At 23.4% G+C, this 23,550-nt stretch overlaps 6 protein-coding genes across 6 annotated transcripts; 5 read left to right on the plus strand and 1 right to left on the minus strand.

Moving 5' to 3' along the window:
• Positions 1–150: 150 nt before the first annotated feature.
• Positions 151–10,632, plus strand: PCHAS_0409200 (phd finger protein, putative; the record flags this gene model as incomplete). Its single annotated transcript, XM_735779.2, has 1 exon — positions 151–10,632. One exon carries the CDS (start codon positions 151–153, stop codon positions 10,630–10,632), a length of 10,482 nt encoding a protein of 3,493 aa, XP_740872.2.
• A 1,758-nt stretch (positions 10,633–12,390) lies between these two features.
• On the plus strand, positions 12,391–15,659 carry PCHAS_0409300 (phosphoglycerate mutase, putative; the record flags this gene model as incomplete). The annotated part of the gene is made up of 2 exons (XM_016799988.1): positions 12,391–15,412; positions 15,556–15,659. 2 exons carry the CDS (start codon positions 12,391–12,393, stop codon positions 15,657–15,659), a joined length of 3,126 nt encoding a protein of 1,041 aa, XP_016653289.1.
• A 947-nt stretch (positions 15,660–16,606) lies between these two features.
• Positions 16,607–19,579, plus strand: PCHAS_0409400 (parasite-infected erythrocyte surface protein; the record flags this gene model as incomplete). The annotated part of the gene is made up of 1 exon (XM_016799989.1): positions 16,607–19,579. The coding sequence occupies one exon, from the start codon at positions 16,607–16,609 to the stop codon at positions 19,577–19,579; it is 2,973 nt and encodes a 990-aa protein (XP_016653290.1).
• A 704-nt stretch (positions 19,580–20,283) lies between these two features.
• PCHAS_0409500 (eukaryotic translation initiation factor 3 subunit K, putative) lies at positions 20,284–21,403 on the minus strand (the record flags this gene model as incomplete). The annotated part of the gene is made up of 2 exons (XM_016799990.1): positions 20,284–20,912; positions 21,325–21,403. The coding sequence occupies 2 exons, from the start codon at positions 21,401–21,403 to the stop codon at positions 20,284–20,286; spliced, it is 708 nt and encodes a 235-aa protein (XP_016653291.1).
• Positions 21,404–22,405: 1,002 nt separating this feature from the next.
• PCHAS_0409600 (trafficking protein particle complex subunit 4, putative) lies at positions 22,406–22,942 on the plus strand (the record flags this gene model as incomplete). The annotated part of the gene is made up of 2 exons (XM_734973.2): positions 22,406–22,456; positions 22,559–22,942. 2 exons carry the CDS (start codon positions 22,406–22,408, stop codon positions 22,940–22,942), a joined length of 435 nt encoding a protein of 144 aa, XP_740066.2.
• Positions 22,943–23,167: 225 nt separating this feature from the next.
• On the plus strand, positions 23,168–23,506 carry PCHAS_0409700 (conserved Plasmodium protein, unknown function; the record flags this gene model as incomplete). The annotated part of the gene is made up of 1 exon (XM_727367.2): positions 23,168–23,506. The coding sequence occupies one exon, from the start codon at positions 23,168–23,170 to the stop codon at positions 23,504–23,506; it is 339 nt and encodes a 112-aa protein (XP_732460.2).
• Between the last annotated feature and the right edge of the window lie 44 nt (positions 23,507–23,550).

The raw sequence follows: 23,550 nt of genomic DNA on the forward strand, positions 1-23,550 counted from the left end.
ACACATGTATATGTATCGAGCTATTTTTTGTTATTAAGTTATTTTTGTTTTTGTAATTAAATGCATAAGGTGTAGTTATAATTTATGTCTACCCTCATGTTAATACTAATTTATAGTTAAAAAAAAACGACAGTAAATAATAATGACGTCATGGGCACTATACAAAATAAAAGCTATCTAGACATACTAAGATATTACAGCAAAGATGAAGTACGAAAAAGAGATAATGATGGAGGTTTTGAAAAGGAAGACAATAAAGAGAATAACAAATTAGTTACGTCATATAATAATTCAAATAATAATATATTAAAATTAAATGAGAATGAGTTTTTTTCACTTCTTTTGAAAGATGAAGTTAAACAAAAGCAAAAGAATTGTTCAGACATGCAATATAATAAAAATATAAATAATATTGAAAATAATTTATATGGAATATATGTTAATCAATTTGATGGTTGTAAATTAACAGATAAGCTAAAACAAAAATATACAGATAAAAAAAAATACATGAAAAAAGAGCATTCATTTATTAATAAGAAATATATAAAATTAGAAGATTATTTTTTAAATAATAGAAATCCAAAATTTTGTACTATCTGTTTTCATAATAATAATATAGAATATCTTGAAAAATGTAAAGGCTGTTCTTTATATTTTCATGTACATTGCTATAAAACATTCTGTGATCATTTTAATTTAAACGAATTTCTATGTGATGCTTGTGTCGAAACAAATTATTATATTAATAAAAATCGAAATAATTATCTAGCCATTTTAGGAGATCAAAAAAAATATAATTTTTCATATTCGACAATCTATGATTCGGATAGTACTGAACAAGATGAACCACACAATGAATATGAAGATGTATATATGACAAATTTTTTTGAAAATATAAATAATTTAAAATTTAAAAACAATGAAGATAAACAAATACAAATAAATAAGTACAAAGAATTATATACTAAGCATTTAAGTGATCATGAATTATGCGATTCAAATAAATATATGACAAAAATGAAAAAAACACATTTTTATAAAAAAGTAACTAAGAAAAAAAATAAATCCCCTTCAGCTTGTAGCAAATCAAATAAAAATGAAAATAACAATGAAGAGGTAGAAAACTGTGATGAACTTTGTAATGACAGTTGTAGTGATGCATATCAGTCTGATGCTCAGCATGATAGAAATATTTTCAACTGGTTTGGAATTTATTATAATTCCTTTTCTACTAACCATTCATCAATAAGCAGAAATAATAAAGATGCAATAAAACGTTTGAAGGAAAGTCAAAAAATTATTTCTAACATGATTCCTGAAAAGTTAATAAAACAAAATAAGCATAATAAAAGTAATTATATTCATCATATTCAGTATAAAATGAGAAGAAAAATTCGGAAAGAAATACGAAAAGAAATTAAAGAATGGAATAAGTGTAGAACTGATAATGCTACCGGATGTGGTGCAGAATGTCATGCCGAGTATAATAACAAGGCGAACATTTCATGTAACATATGCAATAAATCAAATAATAATGTAATAATGAAGAAGGGAGAAAATAATAAGTGGTTTCATTTATGTTGTTTATATTATAATAATATAACAAAAAATAATTCAATTGTTGAAATATATTTTGAATATTTCTTCTTTAATTATTATAATGAAGATTATTTTGTCAATCTTTATGGAAGTTTAAAAAGTGTAAATGAAATAATAATAAAAAAAATAAAAGAACAGTTACTAAATAAATATAATATATTAATACATAGCCATTCATTTAACTTCTTATTGAATCCATACTATTATAATTTAACTCTTAAACAAATTAAAAATATTATTTATTATAATTTCATTTTAAAAAACAATTTTATATATCAAACTGATGTGAATAATAATACAATCCCTTACTTAACAATCAACGAGGAACAGAATGTACAACCATATAGACACAATACTGTTCTTCATCTTAAAAATATGTCATATCAAAATATTTGCAATTTAAAAAATGAAAAACAGTTTAAGGAATATGATAATTATCGATTTATAACTACGGATCACAGTTGCACAGGAAGTGTCAATGAGACCTGTAGTTATAGTAGTGGGAATGAAGACAGTGATGAATATCAACAAAGCCAAACAAGCTACATCATTAATAATAAAAAATTTGAAATAAAAAATTTAGAAGATGAAGATAGTTATGATGAAATATATGAAGAAGAATTAACAGATAAAAATGGATCGAAAAAAGAAACAGAATCTATGTATTGTATTGATACTAATAATTGCACTATAATAAATGATGGAACTTATTTTTGTGAGGACGTATTAAATATTATAAATAATTATCCAAAAAATGAAATTAATGATAATATAATTAAGCAAAGTGAATATAATAACATGTTTAAAGATATTGAAAAACTTATATATAGAAGAGATTTTTTAAATTTAAATATTATAAAAATTATTAGAGAAAAAATAATTGAATCTATAAAAATTAATAATTCAAAAATTTGTATATTTTGTAAAAAAACGGAAGGTATTAAAACAAAATGTATGTATCCATCATGTTCTGAATATTTTCATATATATTGTTATTTTAATAATTTTTTCAATTCTTATAAAAAAAAAAAACAATTAAATTATTTCAAACGGGATCTCAAAATGTTTACTGCTATAATGAAGAGACTTAACAAGTCGGACACAAAAAAAATGCCAAAAAAAAAAATAGATAATTCATTAAATGAAAATACAGAAAATGCTCAAAACAGCGAAAGTAACCCAATTTTGGGATCTACTAATTGTGGGGATAAACAGGAAAATCAAGATGTTCCGCTTTGTGAGAAAAAAACAAAAAAACGACGCAGCGAGTCGAATCAAATAAATAAAGGGGAACCTGTAGATGCTAAAAATGATTCTAAAAAGGCGGAATCTGCTGATTGTAATAATAAGAATGGTAGAAAAGTTAGAAGAAAAGTAGAAGCAGTTCAAACGAATGGCGATGCTGAAAATGTAAGTAACATGAACAACTGTAGCTATGACAAAACGAATCAGGTCGTCGAAAACAACAATGTAGATACGCCAAAATCAAAAAAAAAAGTGATTAGCAAAAATGGGACGAATGAATTTTTTTCCGACGATGTAAAACTTAAAAAGGATGAGAAATTACATATTTTAGAAAATGGTGATGAGCATGTTTTAAAAAGACAAAAAGGAGCAAGCATACCTACAACATATAATAATACAAATGTTAATATGATTAAGAGTATTGAAATAGATAATAATATGATCGGAATGAATATGAAAAAGATTGGAAATATGTACTTCCCAAATAATTCTGGTACAATAAGAGGAATTCCATTATTACCTGATCGAAATTTTGATAAAATTGAAAATGTGTTTCCTTCAAATAATAAAATAATACAAATAAACGAATCAAATTTAAATAGTGATAAAAATATTGGAACTATAAAAATAAATCAATCTCAAATTTTAAATGATCCAGAAAAAATATACTTAGGTAAAAATATTATGATGGTATATTCTTCACAGAGTGCAAAAAATCGAGAAAAACGCGATTTAAGTTTAAATGGCATTAATTCAAAACATGTATGTCATAAAATAAAAAAAAATAATAATATGATTAGAAATAATTTTTCGATTATTGATTATAATAAATATATAAATCGAGAAAAAACAGAAATAGGGGTACCAGCATTTATACCAAATTATGAAAATCAAGGATCTGATTTTATATATCCTAACATAATAAATAATATGGATCGTACAAGTTTTATAGAATCTATTAATAAGAATAATCCAAATTTTGAAAATGAGAATTTAGATAATATATCATGTTCATCTTCTTTATTACTTCATTCTTCTTCATCTAATGATTTTTTTTCTAAAACAGAAATTTCTGATAGATCATCAGTAAATTCTTTATCACAATTATTATCAAAATCTTATTGTTCAATTTCATCATCTAATAATTTATCAACAATACCATCTGTATCTTCCTTTTCTTCATTTTCGATTGGTTCCCATTCTTCTTCAGTTTATTCACCATCTGTTTGTGATACATCATCTGAAAATGCATCTAGCTATGATTATATTTCTAATACCGATTCAGATCTTTCTTCAGATTCTTCTCACTCATTACTATTCCCCTTACCCCATAATAAATTACCAAGATCTATTGATTCTACGAGTAATCAAAATAATGCTTCTGATGAAGGGGGAAAGCAAGAGATGTTAGATGTAAAAGTAGGTGATTCTACAGAAATTAGAACCCAATTAGATGTGAAGAAAGAAAATAAACAAACTCATTCAAATTTCGCTTCTGATTCTGCAGATTTTTCTTCTGATTTTGATGAGCAAAATCAATTAGATAAATCAATGTATCTACATAAGTCAACATTAAAACGGAATCGTAATAATAAATGGCGAAACACGAAATTGGAATACCTTTCTTGTAATCAATATGATAACAATCATAAATTTTATTATAAATTTTATAAATATAAGAAAAAAATGTATGATAGTAGACAAAAGAAGAGAGCAAAAGAAAAGTTGGGAAAACTGAAAAAGATAAACAAGTTGAAAAATATGAACACAACAATGGTTATGAAAAAAGAAAAAAAAATAAAAATAAATGAAAATACAAAAATAACAATAAAAAAAAAAAAAAAAATTACAATCGAAGAAACAAAAAATAATCATAATCAATATAAATATAATGATAAAGTACAAAATAAATCAAAGAAAAGTAAAAATGAAAAAAAAAATACATTAGGATTGTATATAAAGAATGTTGAAATAGCATACAATAATAATGTTCAACTAAAAAATATAAAACTGATTATGTGTGACAATCACAATAATGAAGAAGATATTGAAACTGTTATGAATATAAAATTAAATACTTACAATAATAAAACGGATAATAACTTGAAGAATATATTCTATTATTATTATACAGAATTTATCAAATCTGTTTTTTTTTCGGATCAATTTTCGCATGCTTTTGGAGAGACCAAGCTGTTCAAAGAGCCTGACCCAAAAGAAGCTCCAAACACAGATAGCGAAAAAGCTGAAAAGGTTGAAAAAGTTGAAAAAGTTGAAAAGGCTGAAAAAGTTGAAAAAGCTGAAAAAGGTAAAAAGCAAAACAAAAGGCGAATTGACACCATTGAGAGCAGTTGCAAATTTTCTAAAAATGCAAATGATGTTGGAAAAGAATCATCCAAGGGAAATATGAATATTACCAATTTAAATGAAGAAAATATATCCCATAAAAATAAAAAACAAAAAACAAAATGTAATAATAGTGTATATTCGGATGGGAAAGAAAGCGATAGAGAAAGCCAATGCTTATCAAAGGGAAATGAAACAACGTGCCATTCAATAAACGAACAAATAAAAGATATAAATTCATCAACAAGTGAAGATGCTACATTAACTGGCGATCTATTTGGAGGTAATGGATTAGGATCAACTAGCTTAAATAGTAAGAATGTTTTAGAAAAAGCGGACCAAACTAATGAAAACAATTTATCTTTATTCGTTAAATATATTAATAAAATAATTGAAAATGTTGAAGCAAGAATTATAATTAAAAATAATGTATGTGAAGGTGTATATTGTTTAAGACAAGCAGAAGGATTAAATATTTATCAAAAAATTAGTGACAAAATGAAAAAAAAATATAAACTAAAAAATGTAAAGAAAGAAAAAAATAAAAATATTAAAATAAATAATAAAATTGTAAATATAAATCCTATGAGAAATATAAACATAGATACAAATAAAGGCAAAATATTTATAAACAATAATAATAATATTAAAACTTTTTCAAATAATGGCAATACAAATAATAACACTAATCATACTCCTACTGTTGAACTAAAAAAAAGAGTAGACATAAATAAATATTCTTATTTATTTTATAGATTACCTTTTTTTATTTTTGGTAATAAATATATTAGTGATATAGAAAATTTTAAAACCATTTATAATATTAGTGAACTATTTCAAAATAATAATGAAATTGTAGATTCAAAAAATATTTTAACTGTAGTTGAATTACTTAAATCGTATTCAAACCATGCGTTCTTCAAAAAAAATCCAAATGCATTAAAACGTTCTTTCACGGAACGAGATGAAAAAACATGGAAAAAAAATGCTAACGAATTAGTCAACACCCCAGAGGACCCCACTCTCCAAAGCAAAGAAGTTCCCACCGTTGACACTGCTGATAATGGTGAGAATGGTGACAATGCTGACACCGTTGAGAATGATCAGGCTGGTGTGGTTGAAAGTGCTGACAAAACTAAAGAGAGCGAACATGGGGAAGAAAAGGATGTAACAACATTATGTTTGCCTAAAGGAAATGCAAATAAAAAACAAAAGAAGAAAAAGAAAAACCGTAATAACAATATAGAAGACGAAAATATAAATAAAGAATACAATAATAATGAAAATCAAAATTATGAACTAAATAAAGAAGCTCAATATTGTGCTAACAAAAGTTTTAATATAATTTTTTGTTTATTTGATAATGGTAGTAATATATATTTATTAATATATGAATCGGATAGTGATAATAGAAAAAAACATGTAAAAAAAAAAAAAAATGAATTTAATAATATTGATTATTATTTCAAAGAAATATATGAAACACTTCATGGAAGCACATATAAAGAAGATGCATACAAAATTTTAAAAGCCATTTTTTCTGCAAGCAATAATATGAAAAATGCTTTATATAATACTAGCACAGGAAATAAATCTGAAAATAAAGTTGGAGGACCTATTAAATCGAATAGTACTACTAAATTAAGTGTAAATAAAGCTAACTCAACAAATATGGCAATAAGCAATACCCAATCGTTGGTAAATAAAATAGTTCCAGTAAAAAACAGCTTAGGCAGTTCTAAAAATAAGAATAGTAATATGGGTGATGATGAAATGAATAGTCATAGAATAAATGAAATAATGTTAAACAAAAAATTATTGCAAAATATTTTATCAAATTTTAAATTCTTTAATATAACTAAAAATAAAGGTTTAAAATTATCAAGTGTTTTTGAATTAACATATTATGATTATTTATTTTTAAAAAAACATAAATTTTTTTATTCAAAAAAGGGAGTTAAAATATATGATGCATGTAATAATCCATATAAATTATTGTCTAGTCAAAAATATTTAAACACAGATTCGGTTAGTAATTCTAGTCTTGTTTTAAAACAGAATGAAGAATATGATGATTTTAAAAGAAATAATAATATGTTATCATACAAATTTAAGCAAATTACAAGTAGATTTTATTTAAACATTTGTGATCCAAATAATAATTCCTTTTACTTTCGAGGAATACCACAACGACCTGTTAATCCTTATAATTGTTTTATAAACCATTTTAATATCAAAAATTTAGACTCCTATACAAAAAATTCTAAAGATATGCTAATCCCAAACATGAGTTATATTAAGTTAGTACAAGGGAATTATAATAATTTAATTGAACTTTTTGGAAATAAAAATTTTGAAATATTTTTTATGGGGAAAAAAATGGATCATATAAAAAGAAAATATATAAACGGCAATTCAAAAGATAAGAAAAGTATGAAAAAACATATATCAAAACAAAGAGGTAAAAATAAAAATAAAAAAAATGTTACTACAAATGTAGGTGAAAAAATAACTACTACTATAAATACAGAAGAGGTTGATAAAAATTCAAATAAAATAAATACTTCGATTAATAAAAGCGAAGAAGTAAGTCCAAGCAAAACTGGTGAATCTACTACCAAAGAAAAGCAAATAAAAAATTTAATAAATGAAAATACAAGGAACTTACTAGATGATGTAAATTTAAATGATCGTATTGAAGCAGCCATTCAGAGGTACACCAATTTAGCATACGAAACGAACAGTAACAATAGCATTATTAACATAGATAAAAACAAAAATAAACAGGGTATTAATAATGATTCTGTTTCTTGTATTAATTCGTTTAGTACTTATGATATTTATAAAATCTTTTTATTTAACAACTGTCAAAATAATAAAGTAGAAGAAGTTAAAGATGATAGTGAAAATTTAGAAAATGATGAGGTTGTACATGTGGAAAATGGTGAGGCATCTCTCATAAATGATCCTGAAAATGGCGCAATTGGTGGTCCCATTGAGCAGGTCGAAAATAATGCTGAGAGTAAGGACGAACGGAACGATCAAATTGAAAAGGTAGAAAAGAAAAGCATAGCTGATTATTTACTAAACAAATATTCATTAAACTGCTTTAGAAATTATATCATAAATAAGAAACAAACTGAATTTTTTTATAAAAATGTAAGAAGCTATATAAATTCGGTGGAAAAAGAACAGCTATTTTCAGATATAAATAATATATTATCTTTTTGTAATAATGAAAAAAAATACATGAACAATAACAAATTTAATGATCTTTATTCTAAATCGAAAAATGCACACAATTTTAATATCAATGATCAATATAATCTCACTAGTTATTATGAAAATAGCCAAGAAAACTATGGCAATAATACTTATCAAAACTTTAATACAACATTTTCACCTAATAGTAAATTCAAATTCTATAACAACGAATCAAAAGATAGTTCCCCATCTAAAAATGGAAAAAAAAATAATAAACATCTTTTAAATGATATTAAAAAAAGTCCAAGCAAAGAAAAAGATATAAATATATCACCAAAAAAAATAATTGAAGAATATAAAAATCCAGAAAATTTCAACTATGCAATTGATAATAATATGAAAAATATGAAAAAATTATATCATAACATAAATAAAGAAGTAGTAAAAAATAAATTATTATTAGTTAATAAAATTGTAGAAGAAAACCATGAATATAATATATCAGATATGCCTATGTATGTTAACCTTATTTATTATAAATATCTATGTGTAAATAATTGGAATCATTTGATACATAGTTTGAAGGAAAGTTTTATAAGACAAGAAATATTTTTTTTAAGTCAACCAGATGCTAAAACTTTCAAAAAAGATCAACCAAATAATAACACCACTTCTCAAGAAATTAGTAAAAATGATGAAATAAAAAAAACATCTACAAAATCTGTTTCGGATTCACAGAAAATAGAACAGCAATGTACACAAGAAGGGGATGCTAAAAATGGTTCGACTCCAACTGCATCCGATTCTAAAGAAAAGGAAACAACATCTGATGCAGTACAAAAAGAAGAAAAGGTGAGTGATCATAATAAAAGTGATGAAAAGGGAAAAGATTCCAAAACAGGAAAAGACACTAAATCAGGGAAGGATAGCAAATCAGGAAAGGATAACAAAACAGGAAAAGATAAAAAAACTGGAAAAGATAATAAAAATGGAGAAGTGAATGATAAAAAAAGTGATGCATTATGTAGTGTATGTTTTTATAAAGAAGATAGTAATATAAATATTATGTACAAATGTGCAAATTGTTCTGTACATGTTCATAAATATTGTTATGGTATTTATCATAAAGGAAAAGTTGAAGATTTTTTATGTGATAAATGTAAATTTAGTAAATATTTAATAAAAATGTATCAAAATGAGATTAACTCAAATCAATCAAATAATTTAAAAAATAAAAAAAAAAAACAAAATTCAAGTACTAATTCAAAATATGGATTAACCAATAGTAACACCGATAATACATGTTATGGTACTAATATATTAAGTGTCCATGAATTCAACTATTTTAATAATAAAATAAATAATTTATTTAGTAATACAAATAATAATAACAATTCAGAAGTTAAAAATAAAAATTCGGGAAATGGAAATAATAATATGATACTTTTTGAAAAAATAATAAAAAGTGTTGAAGATAGTTGTTGTTATATTTGCAAAAAAAATGGGGGAGCTTTAAAAAAAACAACAAACAAGCATTTTGTTCATGTTTTTTGTGTCCTATTTTTTATATTAAAAGTTTTTTGTTTAAATGTTTATAATCTAAGTTTTTGGGATATAAATAATTTGAAAGCATATGAAAAAGTATGTTTTATATGTAACAAAAAGGGAGCTGCTGTAAAATGTGCATGGAAAGGTGAACATAAAAATAGTAAAGAAGCCAAAAATGGGGAGGAGTCAAAAAATGAAAATACCACCTTATCTACTAATTGCGACTTGAATGATACTAAAAAAGAAAGCATACCTGAGCAAGCTAAAAAAAATGAAAATTGTTGTGATAAATATTTTCATCCATTGTGTGCATATTTAGAGGGATACCACATGAATGTTGAAATATATGAAGACAAATTTGTAAATGTATATTTTTATGACAATTGTTTTTCTTTATTTAGTTTTATAACACATTGCAATAATCATATACCCAAAGATTCATATCAAAATAGAGAGTTTGTTAAAGAAAAAAGAACATCATTATACATTAAGAATATTACAAGTGATGGTAGTTCAAATAATAAAATAAGTGAAAAACTTCAAAAAATTAAAATAAAAAATGAAACACCAACTAAAAATAATACAAAACCTTCTACCCCTCTACGAAATCAATCACAAACAAATACTTCCAACCCTTCACCAAATAAAGATGGAACAACTGGAAGTACAATCAAAAAAGAAGATAAATAATGGGAAGTCTTACTACATAAAATATAACACACATATGTTGTATATATTATAAACATTTCACTAGTATAAATGAAATGCAAGACATTTATTATGTCTTTAAAAATGTTGTAAAATTTTCAGCAAAATTATAAGAATGTTTTATATGTTCTTATTACTTTTTTAAGGCTTAATAATTAATTTTTTTTTTTAAATAAATTTTATGGTTTTGCTGGGTAATTTTTTGTAAATTATTATAAAATTCAAATTTATTATTACCTTTCTTTTATCAATTATTTTGTTATCAATTTTTTATGCTACTTGTTTATGCTATTTTTTTATGTTTATACATTTTTTTTTATTATAAATATATTATATTGTTTTTTTTTTAAAACCTTTTTGTTTCCGTCTTAACTATTATATTTTTATATGATTACACAACTCGAACAAGTTAAAAAATAAAATTCGTAAATATCTTATCGAAGATGAGAATAGATTAAATCATGACACACGCCCATTCATAATGCATTCCATATGTTGTATGTAAGACTATATAATAGGATTATTCATATAATTTATATTTATATTGTCTTAAAACGAACATACAAAATAGTAGTTATAATAAAAGTGTATGCAAGGATAGACAACAAAATGAGATATCATTTTTTATAAAAAGTTGAATATTGATATATGCTTTATTTTTGTGTGCAAATTAAATTTTAACACATAATAGCTATTTTGTTAATAATATTTTTAAGTTCAATTTTTTTTTTTTTTTTTTTTTTTTTTATTTTGATCTTTTTTTCCGATTTTCCCTATAACACATAATATAAAGTGTATCTCCATAAAATTTGTAAAACCTTTTTATTACTTTAGTTTATTTTGTGTTCATATAAATATGGGATACACTAAGTATGTATAATATCACTGGATATTCTATATAAATATATTTATTTAGGTAATATATATATGACTACAAGTCTGACATAAGTACAATCTACTCTTTAAGCCCATTGTAGAGTGTATACAAACTTGTTCTCTGATTTTTATAATGTAATTAAATTTAATAATTAATGAAATTCGAGATATAGTTATTTAATTTTTATAGCCACATAATTAAAAATTCTATTCTTTCCATTTTTCTTTTTTTAACGCATGCATATGCTCATATTGAATATGCATTATCATAAGAAAAGGTAGGGTAAAAAATATAACATTATATATATTATATTCCCATTTTTTTACACAATTTTTTTTTTATTCTATTTCAACAAATTATAACAAGTGTAGCATTATATTTTTTTCATAAAATATTTATGTACATATAGAACTGCAAATTTGTATGACAAATAAATCAGAGCTGTACATGTAATTATTACATAATGATAAATAGCCAAAATAAAAAAAAAAAAAAAAAAAAAAAATTTGATTAAATATATTACCATATTTATGTATGACAATATTATTTTATTTAGTATCCATTTTTAATAAATACATTTTATATGTAGATTATTTTTTTCGATTTTGAGTCACATAAAAATCTAAACTCTTTATTAATCATATCAATATATGATTTCCAATTTTCACTTTTCTCATAATTTTTTTATTTTAAAAAAAAAAGTATAAAGCAAAATAATAAGCCTTTAAAAGGAAATAAAAAAAAATACATAAAAACATTTGTATACATTGATAATACAGTGTACTAAAAAGACGTAGGGTAAAAATTACATAACTTTTTATTTTTTCTGTTTTTTTAATTCCTAAACTTACATATAACAAATAATGATGAAAGGGAACTACTCGTATGAACGACATGGGCCACAAAATTTTAACATAAATAGTTATGGCTCAAGAATAAATAATAAAACAGATAAACATGAGTATCCATATTATAATAGCAAGCCAAACTATGGATACTATAGAGAAGGGAACTACTATTTTAATGATGAACCTAATTATAAAACAAAAAATAAAATAAATGCATATGACTATTCATATGATAGTTATGGAGAATATCGATACTCTAAAAATGATTATTCAAAAAATGGAAATGAAAAAAAATATTATAACTATTATAAAGATAAATATAATAAAAATAATTCAAACAATAATACATACTTTGAAAAAGTAAGTAATGACAATAGCATGTCAAATAAACAAAATAAAAGTATTGAAAATAATTCTACGAAAATTAATGAATTAATAAATAATATATATTATAAGACTTCTTATTATTTAAAAAAAAATCGAAAATATTTAAATAAAATACTTCAACAAAATTATGAAATAAATATTTATCTTATAAGACATATGGAAGCAGAACATAATAAAAAATATGTTGAAGATTTAGACACATCAAGAGATTTAATATATAAGCAACATGCTTATTTGGATAGTACAGCTACTGAAAGGGGAATACAAATGTGTGAAACTGTAAGGAATTTTCACCTGACCGGTACAGGTAAAAGTGGGTGTAATAAAATGCATGACACATATTATAAAGAAATAATGCAACTATATAATGATTATGTTGAAAAGTGTGATAAAGAAGAACAAAATAGTAAAGAAAATGGAAAAGAAAATAAAAAGGAAAACAAAAAAGGAGTATTCGAGCGAAACAACGATTTTGTCATAATATGTTCACCTTTAAGAAGATGTTTACAAACAATGAAATATTTATTTAATTTTAAAAAAAATATAGTTATTTATGAACCGATAAGAGAAATATCAGGTAATTATGTTAGTGATCAAAGATCGAAAACATCTGAAGTTAAAAAATTTTGTGATAATAATTTTGATGAATATGAATTAATGTGTTTTGGTGAAGAAGATATTATGAATGTCGAAAGATGTAGAGAATCAGCTTGTCAAGTATATTTCCGTTGTTTACAATTTTTAAGGTTTGCACATTCGCTAGCTATTAATTATTTTGCATCTATAGAGCGTGAAAATGATTCTATGGGGTTAGATGGGAAAGCATCAAATTCGAAGAGCCCCCAAGGAAGTAATAATCAATCCAATTTGAAAAATGATGAAAAAAAAAATTCAACTCAAAATTCTGAAATCGGTGATTATATGAGCGATAAATGTAATAATGAAGATACATGTGCAAAGACAAATGGAAAAAATAAAAAAGTTTTTAATTTAGTTGTTGTATCACATAGTTCGTATTTATTACATTTATTAGCTCTACTTGATTATCTAAATTTAGATGCTAGAAATTTTAATAATTGCGATATTAGGAAAATAACAATACCATTAACCAATACCTTTTTATTTTTTAATAATATAATTAATTTACAGCTAGCTAAACCAGTGATATCAAATAATATGCCTTTATGTTTCAGGGACAAACAAAAAAATGTATTGAAAAAAACTTACAAAGACAAAAATATATACACACTAAATAACATAAATGACTTAGACGATATAATTTGTGAAAGCCCATGTACAATTATGATATATCAGTATCATGAGGTGATAAAAGATCAAAATAACTATAAAAAGTATTTAGAAAAAATTCAAAATTTTATAGATAATAATAATAAGGAGTTTCAGTCAAAAAAAGGATATTTTTCAAATGGAATGTATAAAAAATATGTTTTAAAAAAAGGGAAAAATGAAGATAGTAATGATATGTACAATTTAGGTCGAGATATTTTAGTTACCGACGCAAGTGAACATCTTAGTTTTTCTGAAAGAAAACAAGTATGGGAACTTAACAAAAAGGGATTTATTGCAGGACAAAATATAATATTAATAGTATTACCTGATGTTGATAGTGTACCAAAAAAAGCTAATGCGCCAATGAATAAATCAATTGAAATGCACCTCGATACTAAAATAAATGAAAACAATAATGAAGATCTCGGATCTCTAAAAAATGTTACTAAAATTGTAGACAATTATGATAGTGTTCAAGATTTAATAAAATCAACAGATTTTTGGATATCAATAAAACAAAATATACATAATATAAATTTAAATTCATTTCATGAATATATAATTAAAAAATATAATAAAATGTTAATGAAGGAAGATGAAGATTATTGCTATATCGATTTAGTAGCATCACTTGAAAACAAAAATTTTATTAACAAGTATGGAAGTATGTTTAATGGGTACTTTAAAAAATTAAAAGAAAAATATAATAATAATCATTTATCACTAGATTTAGAAAAAGAATGTAAACATATCAATGAAAATTTAGTCAGCAAAATGTTTCCTCAAGATTATGAGATGTCAAAAGATGGAAATGAAACTGGAAAAACTTCTACAAATTCAAACAGTCATGATAAAATAAATATTGTAAAAAAGAAATTTATTTATATACCCAAAAAATGTAATGATAAAAGCAGAATGACAAACCAAAAAAATAATGATACTTATAATATTAGTAATAATATAATTCCCAACAATAAAACATTTGTTATGGAAAATATAAAAGTTTTAAAATCTTTTCCTCAATCGATTCAGAATTTAAATGTAGAAATGTTTTATCGTGATAAATTTTTTTATTTTAATTGTTTACATAAGTTTATAAAAAGTAAAAATAAAATCGAAGGTTTAGTATTAGCGAAATTATTAGCATTTCTCGATTTACTTAAATCATTTAATTTTAATTCGACTAATAAAATATTTCAAAAACTTATAAAATTAAATGATCTTATTGATACAAATACAATTGAAGATTCATCACAGATAGTTAATACATATTCGTGTGATAAAACTGGTGTACCTGTTAATAATACTTTATATTTTTCAGCAGCAGCCAAGAAATACAAGGATATACAGGCACTAAAGGGTATGTCACCTCTATATCTATACCACTGTTTGTTTTATTTCATTTGGCTTTTTTCTAAAGCGTTCGGCGCTGTTCCTATTTCTATGCATGCCACTGTACATGTATACATATATATTATTTTTTTTTCTTCTTCTTTTTTTTAGGTCGAAAAAGGGGAGTAGTTGACGATTTAAACTATATAAGATATAACATGTTGACAATATCTGCTGGTGCTGAGAATGTGTACATATTAAATGTGCTTAGTTGATTTATGTTGCCTTTCGTTCGGCTTTTTTTTTATTTTTTTTCATCTTTTTTCATCTTTTTACACTTCCGTATATGCATATGGCTAGCCACTTAGAAGGGTGAGCATGTAACAGACCCCCGTATGCTTATTCAACCATTTGTTCGTTATTTTTATTTTATAATTTTTTAAAAAACTTTTTTAACTTTATATTATTTTCGATATAAACTCAAGGTATATGAGCTGTATGAAAGGGCAACACCTGTTTGTAAATATTAAATGATTTTTTTTTTATAAGTTTGTGAAAAATGTTATATTTCTATTACTAGGTAATGAAATAAGCATATGTCAAATATATGCATAATATTTTCTTTTGTCATTTTTTTATTTATACACATTTCCAGCATAATTTATATTTTTATTTGTTTTGGTTTGTATGCTGAAGAATAATTAGGGGAAATTAGTTACTAAAAAGGATATGACAATTTTTTTATGTATATAATTTGTGTTTATTTAAAAAATAAATTTCAATAATATTTTATATACACATACACATACACATACACAGAAAAGGGGAAGCATTGATGTGTGTATTTAATGAAATAGCGCCTAAGAATGTTCGTAATATTTTTTCCAAAATTTTTTCCAATTTTTCAAAATTTTTTATTTTATTCTTTTTTGGTTAAAATTAAATTTGGGTATTAAAAAAATGTACACTTGTTTACAAGTACAATGACACATTTACACACGTATAGTAAATTTTGTTTTTTTTTAGCAAACTTGTAAAACGCTTATCAATGTGAAGATATAAAACTGTATAGTCCTCTAAGTTTGCACACACACTTTTGTTGGAGTAGTGAAATAAAACAACTGGGATTTTTTTTCTTTTTTACAGATTAAAGTTTTAGATTAGGTTTTAAAAATAATACAACAAAATATTTGTCTGATGTGAAAAAGTAAAATTTGCTAGGATGAAAGTAATAATCTGGTTATTCCCCCTTTTAATACTAAGTATAGTAATAAAATGTGATAACAAAATAAAGGATAATATATTTCAAAACTTACGTAAAAAAACAAAATTTTTAGTTATAAACGAACCAATAGTAGATTTAGATTTTAGCGAAAATTTATTTCATAGTCTTTTATTTGATTTAGAAGTATATAATAATAATATATATGCATTAGACGAGAACCTATTAAACCTCCAAAATTTAAATCATTCAAGCATTTTTAAACTGTTAACTAATACATATGAACAAGTCAGTAAAGAAAATGAAAAGAATGATGAAGAAAATAAAATAAAATATATTATCATAGCAAGTTCACACACTAGGGTACATCCTATAAATTTAGAATATTTATTATTAAAGTTTGATAAATATATTTATAATGGAAATATATATCAAAATGGTGATATTGACATCAAGGGTATTCTCAACGAATATAATAACGAAATAAAAGAAAGCTTAGAAAAAAAAAAGAAATTTAAAAATATTTCAAATATAATAGATGAAAAATATAAAGATGATATAGTCTCAGCACTTTTAAATAAAGACATCGGAAGCAGTGATAAGTTTATTAAAAAGGGTGACAATTCTAACGATAGTAACAGTAATTATAATAATCAATATAAAGGTATGTTTGTTGGATACGGGTTTAATGATGATGAACCCTCGATTCTTCACAGTTTAAATGAAAATAAAAATTTTTTATTTCCATCAATGAATAGTGGAATTATATTAGATATAATACTATTAAAAAATATATATGAAAATTATATTAATATACAAAAACAAAATGAAAAAATTATACATAAAGATTATATATATGAAATATCGAAATTTATATATGACAACATTCATGTTGAATTAGTTCATTTTGAAAATACTTGTTTAGATGCAAAACAAAATGTATACTTAACAAATAAAGAAAATACAGAATTTGATGTTTATAAATATTATATAACAAAAAATTTATTTGAAGACTATGGAAGTTTAAGTATAAAGGAAGTAGAAGAAAAGAATTATGAAAATATAGTCATGTCTTATTTTCAATTGGCATATCCAATAACTACATGTGCTACCTATTCAGGACGATCACAAAATGAAACCTTTATTGGGTTTGATAAATTTAATATGATTAGTATTGAAAATGATGAAAAATTAAAATATTATATAAAAGAAACGGAAGAAATATCCTTTAATGATATCGAAGAATATAAAAGAAAATTTAATGATATAAATAAAAGATACGATGAAATATTAGACAATGGTGAAAACAATTTAACACATAAGGATATAGTCTTAGGAATTAAATCGAGTATAAATACAGAAGATCGAATAAGTTATATTAAAAAGACATTTGATAATAAAAAAAATAATAAACATATTTTTAGTAATTTTAAAATTACACCAGTATTAAAAAATCAAAAAGAAACGAGTATAATTAATACTGAACTTTTAAAAGGTGGATTTGATAGTGAAGATATAGATATTCAAATTTTTTATATGTCTGATAAAGAAAGTAAATTATTTAATACTGTGAAATATGATATTGATGATGTATCAAAAAATAGTTCTTGTGAAAAGATGAAACAAACGATTTTTCATTTTTATGAAGAATATGTAGAAAACGACAAGAACAAAAATAATAATAAAAATATGAAAAAACAAAAATATTTATTTATTGGAAATGATGATACTTATGTTAATATAAAAAATTTAGTTGATGTTATGAATGTATCTTCAAATAAATGTGTACATATAAAAAAACATATGTATGATAAATATCTAAAATCTTTTCGATTTTTAAAAAAAAACGAACCGAAATTTTTTAAAAATTTTAATGAAAAGCCACCACTATTTTATCAATACCTAAAACAAAATCTTATTGATACAATACGTAACTTGAAAAAGTATAATTATATTCCAAAATATTGTAAAGATAATAATGGTATAGGAAATACCCCTAAGTCTGATGTGCCAATTCTTTTGGGTAAAAGACAATCATATAATACGTTCTACAACGATAATGAGTCTTATGATTATTTAGCATCTGAAGCTGGTATATTAATAAATGATAGTTTTGCAAAAAAAATATATTTTTGTAAAAATTGTGTATGTCCTGATAATGAACAATCAGATGGCATGATGTTAGGAGAGTGGGCAAATAAACTCAACCTCTTAACAATTAATTTTGAAGGCTTTTTTCAAAGCCATCCTGCAAATTATAATAAAAAATATCTAAATACATTAGTTCCTATTACTTATAATAATTTAAATTTTAATAAAACTGTCGATGAAATAAAAAAAACATATTTTCAGCATTTAGTAAATTATAATAAAGACGAAATAGATGAAAAAACAGATTCCTATGTAGATTATTTAGATCAGAATTTTAAAAATACATTTGATAATATTTTCCATTACTTTTTTTATCTTAAACGTTATTATAACTCACCAAATGATGAAAAAAATAATGATATTTCAAAAATTAACAAAAAGATATATGCCAAAATGGAATATAATGGATCATACAAAAAGCTGTTTAATTTATCACACTTCTTTAAAGAGGAAATTGAAAATATGATTCAATTTAAACATAATAAAAAAAACGGAACACGAAAAGGAAAAGTTAATTATGCAAACAATTATGTTGTAGAAAACAGTGAAATAAAAACAAATGACAATTATGAAAACGAAGAGCTTGAGCAAGATGATTATAATGACGATAGTGAGGAAGACGATGAAGATGATTTGTTTAGCGAAGACGATTTTGATTATGATGAATTTATAAAAGACATTGAAAATAGTAAAAGATTATATAAAGAACAAGCACAACAATTTGAGAAAAAAGAAAATACCCCCAACACAAGCTCAAGCAATAAACATGACGCTCCCAAAAGTGACGATACCCCAAATGAAGATTACAACACTGAACTTTAGAAAAAAAAATATATCAAATACACAATTTTCCATTTATTTTTTTTTTTTTTTATGTCTAATTGAGACATAGTTCAATGCGTTATGTGCATGCTCATTTTGTATACCAACTTATTAATTTTTTCGACACATTCATATGTATTTATTTTGCACTTTGAAAGATACTTCAAATTTTTTAAACACAAAAATGTTTTTTTTTAAATTGTAAGCAATCGTTTTTCGGTTTGCATTCGCTCGAATGGTTCAAGAGGTAAAAGGTTAATACAAATTAATAAATAAATAAATCCCAATGCTTGCAAAGCAAAGGGGTGGTAGTGGAAACAAATGGGAGGTACAAACACAAACCAAGGAATATATGCTGGCATGAAGTATGGCAACTAAACAGCTAAATATGGGACCGCTACATATTCATATACTTTTTTTTAAGCTAGCCAAATAGGTATTTCTTCTATTTTATTGATCTGGTTACTGCATATATTATATGCATAAACGAGTTATGAAAGATTTATAAAAACTTATTTAATTAAAGTTTAAAGTCTAAGTTTTAAAAACTATGAAACATACTGTATAAGGGAATTATATAATATATACACAGACTTGTGTAAATATATGAAAAGGAATATAAATTAACAATTAAAACATGACTTGTTCATGCAAAATAAATGAAAAAAAAAAAATTAATAACATATACATAAAATGTAATCACATTAGCTATTCAACTTATTAATGTATGATGTTATATTGTCATCATTAAAATATGTATTTATATTTTTTCTATTTTGAATATTTTCTATATTTTCATTAATACAAATAGTTTGTTCTTCTCCGTCTTTATTTTTAATTTTTTTAACAATCCATTTATTTTCGCTTAATAATTTTTCAATTTCTTCCGCATTTTCCATATTTAAATATTCCGATATTTGTTTTATGGAAATTTTTTCAAAACTTAATGTTATAGAATTTAAAATATACTTTCTAATATTGCATGTAAAATTATTATAATTTTGTAAAAAGGAATAATCATAATTATTATTTTCTTCGCTTTTATTATTTATACAATCCCATAATTTTTTAAATTGACATTCTTTAATTAGATCGTGTAAATATACAACACCCTTTATATTATCATCATATAAGTTTGGATTTATTAAACTTAAATATATATTCATATCTACGGTATTTATATTATATAAAACGCATACTAAAATTTTCTTAATTACAGATTTGTCATAGCAATGTGGATATAAACAAAACAATCTTAGTAGTGTTAGCATAACTTCATTATCAAAATATTCATTATTTTCAAAGGCTATATCGACATAATCGCTTAGTACTTCTAAAAAAATGGAAAAAAGGAAAATATAGAGTATGTAGATATGTATACAAATGGTGAAAATTAAAAAAAATTCAGAAAAAAAAAACGGGTGACATGGCTGTAGCGGTGTGCTAGCCATTTTGTTGGATATTTCATATGCCCATATATATATGTGTGTGCATATTTGATATCCATAAGTTTAGTATTAGCCCAATGAGATATATTATAGTAGGAAACTATTTATTTTTTTAATAGTTGTGAAAGATATAAAAATGAGCACGCTTTTTTATATTATTATTATTATTGGGGATGCTCGATTTATTCTATTTACGCCATCGGATATATATTCTTTCACCATGTTTCCACACCAATGCACTTTAAAAATAATTCAAGCAACATACATAAATTTTTACTAAATATATTTTCTACTTACTTAGTTTGGATGCATTAAACATCATATGGGGGTAAACCTTTATAGCTTGAACTTCCTCTATAATACTGTTGATATCCATTTTGTTTTTATTTTTTGTATATTATTAAAAAAAATATATATATTTGTATTAATATATTATAATATAAGCCTTAAACGATTTGTCAGAACTTATATGCATTGTTCATATAAAAAAGGGCTTTCTTTCATATAATAAATAATATACCATACATTTAAAGAATTAATTAAAAATGTATATTATATATATTATCAATAAAAAAAATATATTACATGTATTTATTTAATTATTTTTTATATCTCTTTTATTTAATTCGATTAAAAAAAATGAACAAACAAACATATAAAAAAAAAACGAGTTACTTATTCAACGTGGGAAAAAATATGGGAACGTTAAAAAAAAAAAAAATTATAGAAGAATTGGGAAATCCCCAATATATTTTTTATTGCCTATTATTAATTATACACTAACATATTATTAAATGAAAAAATGTAAAATTAATTATCCAAACAATTTTATATAAATACAAAAATATTTATTTAAATAGTTTTCCATTTTTTTTTTATTACAATGTTTCCATCTTATATTACACAAAATTAATATTTATATTAATACATCATAATATTTTTATACATATTAATTTAGTTATATAATTCATACTATATATATATGATAAAACAAATTTTTTCATTCTAATTTTGTGAAGTTTTTTTTTGTTTATTTTCCCAAAATTATTGTTAATCATAAATAATACTTTGTTTTTTATTGTAACATTATTTATTTTTTTTTTTTTTTTCGAAACACATAATAAAAAGAAATCAAAAAAATAATAAATAAGTGTAAATGCATAAAACCCTTCTAATCATGTTTTAATAAGTAGTATTAAATTCAATTAGTAATCATCCCCCAAATAAATATATATAAATAAATATTATATATAAGGATTAGGGGGGGAATAGGAAAAATTGTGAAGAACAGGAGTGGATATGACGAAGAGGATTCTATAAGTATGATTCAGCAAATTATACAGTATTAAAGCAAGATCGTTGAAATATAAAAACTAAGATGTATTCTCTTTATGTTAACAACCAACATGGTACTTTAGTTTATCAAAAGGTACGTATTTATATTGTATACGCTGCTATGCATAAGCAATATATATAATATAACTATATATTTTTGACTTGAATATAATATTTTATAAAACCTTCTTTTTAGCATTTTAGCGAAGAAATAAAATTAAATAGTAATGAAGAAATAAGACTTGCTTCTATGCTACATGGTATTTCAACAATTTCTGAAAAAATAAATGTTAATTCATCCTTAAATACAAAAAATATATTTAAATTATTAGAAAAAAAAGGTATCGAAACAATTGAAGGGAATGGTTTTAAAATTCAATGTTATGATACTTTAACTGGAATAAAAATATTTGCAGTTCACAAAGATGACTTAAACATTGAGTTGGGCAAATATTTAAAAAGGGTATATGAATTATATAGTGACATCATATTAAAGAATCCATTTTATGATATTGATATGCCAATACGTTCAGAAACTTTTAATGAGCATATCGATAAGCTTTTTTCAAATATAAACTGATCAAGATAATATATCTATTATATCCATTCATTGATATTTCTCGAGGCGTCATACGCATTTATACGTACATACATACATGCCGTATATCACACACAAATAAAGGCATAGTTTGTATTCATTTTATAAAATATAGCACACACACACATTTTGATAATTTTTTTTATTTAATAAAGATATTAATCACATCCAACCGTATTTCGAAAATTTCGAATTATTACAAAACATATGTATAAAATGAGTTTGTTTCTTAATATAGTTATTTTGTTTGACGCAGCAAGTGTTGCCTTTCTTTTAATAACATTTCTTATGCTGACTTTTAATGAAGAAAGCATAGAGATAAGCAAAGCACATAAAGAAAATGGAAAAAAGCCTTTAATCCTATCTATATTGCTATATGCAGTCATATTATTGTTATTGTTTGTATACAAAGCATATAAAAGCAAACGTAAGTTGTACAACAAATATTTTTTTAAGAAAAAAGATTCTCCTAAATACGTTCAGCTACCCAGCACCTATTATTCATCAAATGACGAATGTGAGCAATATGAGCTAAACAAAATATAGAAAAGAAAAATATGCAATATTATAGTGAAACAAACAAAAAACAC

The sequence above is a fragment of the Plasmodium chabaudi genome, assembly GCF_900002335.3.
Source record: "Plasmodium chabaudi chabaudi strain AS genome assembly, chromosome: 4".
In the NCBI taxonomy this organism is placed as follows: Eukaryota; Apicomplexa; class Aconoidasida; order Haemosporida; family Plasmodiidae; genus Plasmodium; species Plasmodium chabaudi.